This window comes from Anomalospiza imberbis, chromosome 28 (assembly GCF_031753505.1).
Source record: "Anomalospiza imberbis isolate Cuckoo-Finch-1a 21T00152 chromosome 28, ASM3175350v1, whole genome shotgun sequence".
Lineage (NCBI taxonomy): Eukaryota > Metazoa > Chordata > Aves > Passeriformes > Viduidae > Anomalospiza > Anomalospiza imberbis.
The window spans coordinates 1199941-1211282 of NC_089708.1; the positions used below are offsets into that span (position 1 = coordinate 1199941).

The 11342-nt window shown below is 56.1% G+C and overlaps 2 protein-coding genes across 2 annotated transcripts in view; both read left to right on the forward strand.

The window, feature by feature from the left end:
• TTI2 (TELO2 interacting protein 2) overlaps nt 1-11342 on the forward strand; it is a 456481-nt gene that overhangs the window by 427356 nt on the left and 17783 nt on the right. The window lies entirely within an intron of this gene.
• DUSP26 (dual specificity phosphatase 26) lies at nt 2484-9795 on the forward strand. Its single transcript, XM_068174584.1, has 4 exons — nt 2484-2587; nt 6398-6670; nt 7813-8021; nt 9185-9795. The coding sequence occupies exons 2-4, from the start codon at nt 6492-6494 to the stop codon at nt 9382-9384; spliced, it is 588 nt and encodes a 195-aa protein (XP_068030685.1). The 5' UTR covers nt 2484-2587; nt 6398-6491; the 3' UTR covers nt 9385-9795.

Below are 11342 nucleotides of genomic sequence, written 5' to 3' on the forward strand. Positions count from 1 at the left end.
TTTTTTAATTCAGATTTTTATTGTGGTTTATTTTTTTGTGGGTTGTTTTTAATTCAGATTTAACCTTTCATGCTGGGCCTTGCAGTGTCTTCTGTTCAGAAACATTTTTTTTCCCCCACACTGCTGGGAATGCGGTTCCCTGGGACAGGGGAGGGCCGGGGCTGCTGCTGCCCACACTGAAATCCTGACAGAGCTCAGGGATTTCCTCTTGTGAAAAACGCCAATCACTTGTTTTTAGAATTTTTAAAAGTTTAATAATAATAAAATGGTTATAAAAATAGTAATACAATTAGAGTAAGAAAAATGTATGTTAGGACAATTACAAGGCAATAAAAAGCAAAGAATTTCGGATGTCCGGATGTTTTTGGGCACTGAGCTGCCAAAAACACGCCTTGTGAACAAAGGAATAACCCTTAACTGCAACAGCCTGTTGCATGTTCATATATCTCACACATGGTGCAGAAATTCCTTGCAAATTAACAATTTTTCTGTTTTTTGTCAACTTCTTCCCCTTAATCCCGGTGGTTCCATAAAGACGGAGAGGAGGTGGAAGGATGTTTGTATTTTCTGATAAGGAGGCTGTAACTCTTTATGTGTCCTGTCGCTGTTATCTCTGTGTGAAGAGTTTCTTGATTATCTCATCCCTTTCTTGAGCTAGGAAAAATATCTTACATCACAGAGTTTCTATTTTAACATTATGTTGTAACATAAAACTATATTTAACACGATACTTAAAATAATTAATACAGCATAACTTTCTAACATTACACATGTAATATTAACTGTAATATTTGCAAAAAGCCAATCATAAAATATGCATTTTTCACACTCTCAGTGCCTCTTTTTTTGGAGGAGTGTGGCCAGGCCAAAGTGAAAACTCAATTTTTCTGCAGGTTAAGGATAACCAACCCCATTTTCCAGGGTTCAGGGCAGGTTTTTCCCAAGCTGGAGCATCCCAGAGCTGCAAAATCCCATGGGCTCGGTGAGGGGAGAGCAGCAGCCCTGCCCAGGACCTCCCTGCTCAGTCCCTCTGGGATAATCTGGGATTAAATCCAGGATTAAATGCGGGAATAAATCCCAGGATTAAATTAACACAGGCTCAGCTGCAAAAAACCAGGAGAAATTCCTGGGTTTCCAGCAAGCTGGAGTGGGGGAATCTCGGGATGAGTGGGGGAATCTCGGGATGAGTGGGGGAATGTCGGCATGAGTGGGGGAATCTCGGGATGTGTGGTTCCACCGGGAACAGCTCATTTCCATTCTTCCTCATCATTATTCCCACCACACTCCCACTTTCTCATCTGAGTCAAACTTTTCTGGAAAATGTTTAACTGAAACATTGCAGCGCTTGTGAAATCAATGGTGGCGTTTAGCATCTGTCAAAACAACAGAAAAAAAAAAACAAAACAATCAAACGTGAGTTCCCTTTTTTAAAATTTTTCTTTCTTTTAAAAAAAAAAATCATTTTTTAATTTTTTTTTTCACCCCCCGGAAAAAAAATATTCCCTGCCTTTGACAGGAATTTGTAAATTGTCTCAGTTTGGAAGAGAACCATGGAACGAGGTGAACTTAAAGATCTTTCCCAAGCCAAGCCATTCCCTGCTTTGATATCTCCACATAAATCCAAGGTTATTTTCTCTGTGCATGGAGAAATCCTCGCCAAGCCCTGGATGTACAAAAAGGGGAGTGGGACGAGGTCAGCTGGGAAAAAAATACAAAATAACATCGCCTGGGAAGGGAAAATACAAAAAAACCCAAAAAATTCCTTGCCTGGGAAGGAAAAATACCCAAAATAATACAAAAAAACATTGCCTGGGAAGGAAAAATAAAATTAAAAAACAAAACAAAACAAAAACAAAAACCATTACCTGGCAAGGAAAAATAGAAAAAATACCAAAAAATACCCAAAAACACCACTACCTGGGAAGGAAAAATAGAAAAAAATACTCAAAATAATGCAATAAAACATTGCCTGGGAAGGAAAAATAAAAAAAAAAAAAAAAAAAAAAAAAAAAACAAAAAAAAAAAAAACAAAACCTGTGAAGGAAAAATTGCAAAAATACCCTCAAAAATAAAAAAAAAAATCGCCTGGGAAGGAAAATTACAAAAAAAATACAAAAAAAAAAATCAAAAAAACCCATTAGCTGGGAAGGAAAAATAGAAAAAAATAACAACAAAAAAAAATCGCCTGGGAAGGAAAAATACAAAAAATACCTGAGAAAAACAAACAAAACGCCGAAAATCATCGCCTGGAGACGGCTGGGAGGGAAGTCCTGTCCTCAGCACCGCCGGGGCAGCTTTTCCTCCTCCTCCCGCGCTCCCGCGGCTCCGGGGGGATGCGGAGGAGGCACCGCGGAGCATCTGGGGGCCCTGTCGCTGTCGCTGCTGCGCGGGGCCGCGGGCGCTCCGAGGTGTCCGCGCGTCCCCTCCGCGCCCAGGCTGGCACAAACAAGGCTGCCGCTGGCCATGTCATGCCTTAAAATAGCTGCTCCGACATCAGCCTCCCTCCAGCGGCGGCGGCGGCAGCGAGACATGGCCGACCGGAGCTGATCCCGCTCCGATCCTGCCCCGGCTCCCGGCCCTCGCCAAGGTACGTTCGGGGCTGCCCGAACCCCCCCGCGGGTCCCGGGGTGTCCCTGGGGCGCGGAGCCTCGGCACGGCTCCCTCCTGCACCCCACGGGAGGATTCCTGCGTCCCACGGGATCATCCCTGCGTCCCGCACCTCTCCCTGCACCCCGCGGGATCATCCCTGCGTCCTGCACCCCACGGGATCATCCCTGCACCCCACAGGACCATCCCCCCATCCCGCGGGATCATCCCTGCACCCCACAGGACCATCCCCCCATCCCACAGGACCATCCCCCCATCCCGCGGGATCATCCCTGCACCCCACAGGATAATTCCTGCACCCCACAGGATCATTCCTGCACCCCACAGGACCATCCCCCCCCCCCCCCATCCCACAGGACCATCCTCCCATCCCGCGGGATCATCCCCGCACCCCACAGGACCATCCTCCCCATCCCACAGGACCATCCCCCCATCCCGTGGGATCATCCCTGCACCCCACAGGACCACCCCCCCTCATCCCACAGAATCATTCCTGCACCCCACGGGATGATTCCTGCACCCCACAGGATCATCCCTGCACCTCACAGGACCATCCCCCCATCCCACGGGCTCATCCCTGCACCCCACAGGATCATTCCTGCACCCCACAGGATCATCCCTGCACCCCACAGGACCATCCCCCCATCCCACGGGCTCATCCCTGCACCCCACAGGATCATTCCTGCACCCCACAGGACCATCGTCCCCATCCCACAGGACCATTCCCCCATCCCACGGGATCATTCCTGCACCCCACGGGATGATTCCTGCGTCCCACGGGATCATCCCTGCATCCTGTACCTCTCCCTGCACCCCACAGGATCATTCCTGCACCCCACAGGACCATCCTCCCCATCCCACGGGTCCATCCCCCCCATCCCACGGGTCCATCTCCCATCCCCCAGGACCATCCCCCATCCCAGCAGGGCCCGGGGGCCGGGGAGCAGCGGGCGAGCCCCGGTTCTGCCCCCCGCCCGGGGCCAGCCCTGCGCGGGAAGTGCCGGGAGCGCTCCAGGGGCTGTTCCCAGCTCCGGCTGCGGGGCAGAGCCTCTCCCCGAACCTCGGGGGGCTGCGGGCGGCTCCAGGCCGGGCTGGGAGCCCGGGCTGGGTGGGAATGGCTGTTTTTCCAGCCAGCTGTGGCGATAAGAGCGGCTGGAATTCCGCCCTTCCAGCCCTCCCCACGATCCAGCCGCTGATTCCGGCGTTGCCCGGGGCTGGGGACGCGCGGCCGTGTCGCCACCAAGGTCACACAAGGTTCCGGGAGCTCGGCCCTGCCCGGAGCCTGTCCCAGCCTGGAGGAGCCCAGCGAGCAGGGAGGATGTGGGTGACACCTGGGCAGGGCTGGCAGCACCCGGCGTGCCGGGCAGAGGCCGAGCATCTCCCCTGGCACAGGGAAGGGACATGGGGACATCCCGGGGTCTCCCTGGGCTCCCTCCGAGCTCCCCCCTGCCTTTGCCGCGTTTTCCTCGGCGTTGCCAAGACATGGCTGGAGGCTCTGGGGGCTCCTTGCTCCTGCTCGGCTGGCTGGAGCCTCGGGAATGTCACAGAGGAGGGACCGAGGAGGTCCCGGGAATGTCACGGGGGAAGGACAGAGGAGGTCCCGGGAATGTCACGGGGGAAGGACCGAGGAGGTCCCGGGAATGTCACGGGGGAAGGACCGAGGAGGTCCCGGGAATGTCACGGGGAAAGGACAGAGGAGGTCCCGGGAATGTCGCGGGGGAAGGACCGAGGAGGTCCCGGGAATGTCGCGGGGGAAGGACCGAGGAGGTCCCGGGAATGTCACCTCCCCCAGCCCAGCCGGGCAGCGCTGCGAGGGGAGGGGAGGCTCCAGGGCAGCAGCGGCGAGGTGAGAAGGAGAATTTCTCCTCCTCAGGGAGGGACAGCAGCGAAGGGAGCACAAAAAGGCCGCTCTGACCACATCTGGCAGCGGGAGCTGCCCGGGCAGATGTGGGACAGCAGCGAACGATGCAGGTTCGGGATCAGGGCCGTGCCCTGGAGGAGCTGCTGGGTAAAAGGAGCTTGCTCATGCCCTGTAGTTAACTCTTCCCAGCCCAAAGCAGCCCCGGGTGCTCCCGAGCCGCCGCAGGACCGTGCCCGGGGAGGGTTAATCCTGCCCCGCCCGCCCCGCAGGGTTTTGTGCCGCGGCCAGGCTGCCTGGTGCCGTATGGAATCCTCCACCTGTTTTGGGGCTTTTCCTGCCCGCTCCTGGTGCCGTGCCCGGGCCTGGCCGCCTTTCCTCGCCTCCCAGTGTGGGTTGGCAGAGCCAGTCCCGAGCTGGCACCGTCCCCTGGCAGCAGAGCAGGGAGGGGCTCCTGGGCAGGGCATCTCCTGCCAAGGTGGCCTCAGCCCAAAGCCTTGGGGCTGGAGCCACGCTGGGCCCGTGGAGGCTCGGAGCTCTGGCAGCTGGAAGTTCTCCCCAGCAGTTTTCCTTCTTGGAAGTGTGAGAAGTGCTACTCGTTTTCAAAAGATTTAAAAAGGTTGATTAAAACCTTATCAAAAAAAAAAACCCAGCAGGAGACCGAATAGAGAAAATATTACGGCGCCGGGAGCAAAGGATTTTTCCCACCATGCGCTTGCCCACACAACGGAGGTTTTCCCTTTTAACCCTTTGGCTCCTCCCAAAATTCTGTCCAGGGTGGAGATCACGTCCTGACACCTTGATTGGAGGTCAGCTGTTGCCATGGTAACGAGCCGACCCTCCCAAATATCCCGAACCCAGGCCACCCCCTGATAACAAGTCAAGGGGGACAAAACATGACCACAGATCTATAAAACCTCTCCTAACACATGCCCACGACATTTGCCCTTTGATTGTGAGCCAGCGTGGCATTGCTCACGTGTCACAGAAGGGATGCAGGGAATGCTCTGGGGGGGTGACCTGGCTTCAGCAGGGTGGCACTTGCCTGCTCTGGGCCAGTGGGGATGGAGTGAGAGGTCCCAGACTGCAGCACCACAGAATCCCAAAATCCCTGAGGCTGGAGAAGCCCTCTGGGATCATCGTGGCCTGATGCCCACCTTGTCCCCAGCCTCAAGCACTGAGTGCCACCTCCAGCTGTTCCTTGGTGACTCCAGCACCTCCCTGGGCAGTTCCAAGGCCTGAGCACCCTTTCCATGGGGAAATTCCTGCTGCTTTCCCCCCTGAGCCTGCCCTGCCCCACCTGAGGCCGTTCCCTCTGCTCCTGTCCCTGTTCCCTGGGATAAGATCCCAAATCCCCCCGGTTGTCCTCTTCTGTCAGGAGCTGTGCAGAGCCACAAGGTCCCTCCTTGTCGCTATTGGACACAAAATGAGCACACAGAAGCTTGGTGAGTTTGAGAAAAAGAGCCAATTTTATTTTTGACCTCACAATACATAGAATTCCAGAGGTGACCGTGGGTTGGAGGATGAAATTGTCACCTCTCCAAGCACACTGGTCAAACCGACAGTCCATCAATTCTCTCCTCCCACAAAGAAGAATGCAAAACACGAATGCAAATCATTATTGACATAGAAATATGTAAACATCATCAGAATGCTGAAGAAGTTTGATGAGAATTTTAAAACTTTCAAAAGAACTATAAAAGAAAACTTAACACTTTTAAAAATCAGGGCAACAGTCCCCTCCTGTCAGGAGTTGTGCAGAGCCACAAGGTCCCTCCTGAACCCCCTTTCCTCCAGGCTGAGCCCCTTTCCAGCTCCCTCAGCCCCTCCTGGTGCTCCAGCTCGTCCCAGCCCCATTCCCTGCCCTGGACACCTCCAGCCCCTCGGTGAGGAGCCGTTTCTCCTGACAGCCTCTCCTCTGCTCCCCGACAGGACCGTGGGTGGCAGCGGCAGCAGAGGTGACCCCCAGGCCCCTGTCCGGGCTCCCCGCCCCCACAGGCATGCCTTGTGGGGCTGGGCAGCGCCCATGGCTTTCCTGTCCAGGCTCTACAGGCCCAGCAGCAGGTCCCCGAGCCGCGCCCCGCGGGACGAGCGCGGGAGCCACCCCATCCTCAGCGTCTTCGAGCTGGAGCGGCTGCTGTACACGGGCAAAACGGCTTGCAACCACGCCGACGAGGTGTGGCCGGGCCTCTACCTGGGAGACCAGTAAGTGTGGCCAGCGACACGCACCGGGGGTGGCGTGGTGGACACGGAGGCCGTACAAAGCAACACGCTCCATTTTCTCTCTCATTTTATTGTAGCATGCATTTTCATTCATTTTATTGTAGCATTTTTATACATTCTTACAAAGCTCAGAAGTTTACCCTTTACTCATTGGTCAAGAGACAAAAGAAATGCTCATTGGAATAGGCAGTTGTGGGTTTCTCTTATTTCTCCTTCTTTCTTTCTTGGTTTCTGTGTCAATGACCTTGGTAGGAAATTCTTTCAGGGGTAAACGTGGATACTCTGATCAAACTTCTCTCTGGCTCACAGAAGTCGCTGTAAAACCTCTTCCACTGGGGAAGACTCCAGGAAATGGGGAGAAATGGGGAGATCTGGGATGGGGAAATGGGCACCTTGTCACTCTGCAGCTCCCTGAAGGGTGGCTGGACTCAGGTGGGGTTGGTCTCTTCCTCCAGGCAGCACTGACAGAACCAGAGGACACAGCCTTAAGCTGCACCAAGGGAAATACAGCTTGGATATTAGGAAAAAGTTTTTACTGAAAGGGTGATAAAGTTCTGCAATGGCTGCCCGGGGATGTGGTGGAGTCACCATCCCTGGATGTGTTTAAAACCAGATTGGATGTGGCACTGGGTGCCATGGATGAGTTGAGTTTGTGGGTTTGGTTTAGTGATTCAGTGATTCCATAATTCAGTGATTCTGGGATTCAGGGATTCTGTAATTCAGTAATTCAGTGATTCTGTGATGCAGGGATTTGGGGGATTCTGTAATTCAGTAATTCAGTGAATCTGTGATTCTGTAATTCTGTGATTCTGTGATTCTGTGATTTGAAGATTCAGGGATCCAGTGATTCTTTGGGGAAGGTGAGGCAGAGTAGGATGGGGTGTGGAGCGTGGGGATGGAGGAGGAAGGAGCTGAGCAGGGAGGTCCCAGCTCTGCCGAGCTGGGGTGGGCACAGGTAGGCTGTCCACAAGCTGTGAGATCACCTTAAAACCCAAGAATCTCAAAAATCCACCAGGTTTTTACATCCAGCTCTCTCAGCCAGAAACATTTATCCAGGACAGCCTTTCCACCGTTCTGGGACACTTCTAGCACTCTGAGGTGTCCCCTCCCTGCCGTCCCTGCAGAGACATCGCGTCCAACCGCCGGGAGCTGCTGCAGCTGCGCATCACCCACGTGCTGAACGCCTCGCACTGCCGCTGGCGCGGCGGCGCCGACTACTACGAGGGCACGGGCATCCGCTACCTGGGCATCGAGGCCCACGACTCCCCTTCGTTCGACATGAGCCCCTACTTCTACCCCGCCGCTGACTTCATCCACCAGGCCCTCAACGAAGGTCCCGGGCAAGGGTCTGGGGGAGGAGAGGGAGAAGGGATGGGGGGAGCTGTCCTGGGAAGGTGGGGAGCTGGGGTGGTGGTCTGGTGGTGGTGGTTGTTAAGGATCCTGGGAAACAGAGGTGTTTCCAGGCTGGAATGGTGTCCCCTCATGGGATGACCTCGGTGGTGTCCCCTGGATGGGATAACCCCAATAGTGTCCCCTCATGGGATGACCTCAATGGTGTCCCCTCATGGCATGACCACGATGGTGTCCCCTGAATGGGATCACTTTGATGGTGTCTCCTCATGGGATGACCCCAATGGTGTCTCCTCATGGGATGACCCCAATGGTGTCTCCTCATGGGATGACCCCAATGGTGTCTCCTCATGGGATAATCCCAGTGGTGTCTTTTCATGGGATAATCATAATGGTATCTCTTCAGGGGATGACTCGAATGGTGTCTCCTTGTGGGATGACCTGAATGGTGTCTCCTCATGGGATAATCCCAATGATGTCTCCTCATGGGATGACCCCAATGGTGTCTCCTCATGGGATAATCCCAATGGTGCCTCCTTGTGGGATCACCCCAATGGCGTCTCTTCATGGGATAATCCCAGTGATGTCTCCTCATGGGATCACCTCAGTGGTGTATTTTCATGGGATAATCATAATGGTATCTCCTCAGGGGATGACCTGAATGGTGTCTCCTTGTGGGATGACCTGAATGGTGTCTCCTTGTGGGATGACCCCAATGGTGCCTCCTCATGGGATGACCCCAATGGTGTCTCCTCATGGGATAATCCCAATGGTGTCTCCTCATGGGATCACCACAATGGTGTCCCCTCATAGGATGACCCCAGTGGTGTCCTCTGCATGGCATCACCTCCTCCCCAGAGGGAACAGGCTGCATGAGGGCACTGTCCCCTCACGTGACAGCCCCAGCCTGTGTCCTGAGCTGCTGCTGGGCCTGATCTTTCCCTTTTGGGCTATCAGGACACACTGACACCCTTTGCCACGAGGGTGACCTCGGTTCCTCACAGCCCTAACCCTCTGCCAGCTGCTGCCCACCTGCACCACGGCTGCGGGTGCTCCAGGGCACAGCCGGGTGCTCAGCAGGTTTTTTGGGCTGAAAATGTGGGATTTTCCTGGCTCTGCCGTGACGCAGCCGCCGTGTCCCCCCAGGGAGGATCCTCGTGCACTGTGCCGTCGGGGTCAGCAGGTCGGCCACCCTGGTCCTCGCCTACCTCATGATCCGCCACCACATGCCCCTGGTCGAAGCCATAAAGACGGTCAAGGACCACCGTGGGATCATCCCCAACCGCGGCTTCCTGCGCCAGCTGGTGGCCCTGGACAACGCCCTGCGGCTCAAGAGGAGCTCCTGAGGGGCTGGCACTGTGTGAGCTCTTCCTGTGGCTCACCTGCAGCCCCCCCAGCTCAGGGGGTCCCCTGTGGTCCAGCCCAGACCCTCCACCTGCAGTTGCGCCACCCACGAGGCCTGGCCATGGCCTCCTTCCCAGCCCGCTCGCTCCCCGCCACCTCCGGAGGGATTCAGCCCCACCTCACCTGTTGCTCCATCCCTGTGGCCTCCAGGGAGCCTTCATGGCTTTGTTGTCGCCCCTGGCATTTGTGTCCCTCGCTGCCAGGACAGCTCTGTGTGTCCCGTGTCGTGTGTCCCATGTGTTTGTGGTGATGTCAGGTGTGGTGTGTGGGCTCAGGCCAGCTCCTGCCGCGGTGTTCGGGTGTTCTCCGTGCCTCGTGCCGCCCTGTGAAAATAAAGGCAGTGCTAAGGAACAGCCTGGACATGCCTCGTGTGCCCGGGCGCAGCTCAGGCTGGCATCTGGCACAGGACTGGGGGGCAGAGCATCACCCGAGTGCTCGGGGTCAACAGGGACCCGAGTGCCCCCAAATTCTCAGTCCAGGGATCAAACCTGAGATCCCGCCAAACCTGAGCCCTGCTCAGTGCCCAAACCTGAGATCCCGCACAAACCTGAGCCCTGCTCAGTGCCCAAATCTGAGATCCTGCCCAAACCTGAGCCCTGCTCAGTGCCCAAACCTGAGATCCTGCCCAAACCTGAGCCCTGCTCAGTGCCCAAACCTGAGATCCTGCCCAAACCTGAGCCCTGCTCAGTGCCCAAACCTGAGATCCTGCCCAAACCTGAGCCCTGCTCAGTGCCCAAACCTGAGATCCTGCCCAAACCTGAGCCCTGCTCAGTGCCCAAACCTGAGATCCTGCCCAAACCTGAGCCCTGCTCAGTGCCCAAACCTGAGATCCTGCCCAAACCTGAGCCCTGCTCAGTGCCCAAACCTGAGATCCTGCCCAAACCTGAGCCCTGCTCAGTGCCCAAACCTGAGATCCTGCCCAAACCTGAGCCCTGCTCAGTGCCCAAACCTGAGATCCTGCCCAAACCTGAGCCCTGCTCAGTGCCCAAACCTGAGATCCTGCCCAAACCTGAGCCCTGCTCAGTGCCCAAACCTGAGATCCTGCCCAAACCTGAGCCCTGCTCAGTGCCCAAACCTGAGATCCTGCCCAAACCTGAGCCCTGCTCAGTGTCCAAACCTGAGATCCTGCCCAAACCTGAGCCCTGCTCAGTGCCCAAACCTGAGATCCCGCACAAACCTGAGCCCTGCTCAGTGCCCAAACCTGAGATCCTGCCCAAACCTGAGCCCTGCTCAGTGCCCAAACCTGAGATCCTGCCCAAACCTGAGCCCTGCTCAGTGCCCAAACCTGAGATCCTGCCCAAACCTGAGCCCTGCTCAGTGCCCAAACCTGAGATCCCACTTAGGGCTTTTCCTGGGGTTCCCCACTCAGGACTAAGGGGGGCTCCTGGTGGGGAGCAGGGCTGAGCTGGCAGTCCCAGTGTCACCCAGCCAGGCTGGCAGTCCCAGTGTCACCCAGCCGGGCTGGCAGTCCCGGTGTCACCCAGCCGGGCTGGCAGTCCCGGTGTCACCCAGCAGGGGTGGCAGTCCCAGTGTCACCCAGCCGGGCTGGCAGTCCCGGTGTCACCCAGCAGGGGTGGCAGTCCCAGTGTCACCCAGCCAGGCTGGCAGTCCCAGTGTCACCCAGCCGGACTGACAGTCTCGGTGTCCCCCAGCCGGACTGGCAGTCCCGGTGTCACCCAGCAGGGGTGACAGTCCCGGTGTCACCCAGCTGGGCTGACAGTCCCTGTGTCACCCAGCCGGGCTGGCAGTCCCTGTGTCACCCAGCCGGGCTGACAGTCCCTGTGTCACCCAGCTGGGCTGGCAGTCGCAGTGTCACCAGCACGAGGTGGCTGTACCAGTGTCCCAAAGGCAGCTCCCAGTGGCCAGCCCGGCTGTGACAAACGCCCCCCGGAGCAGCAGG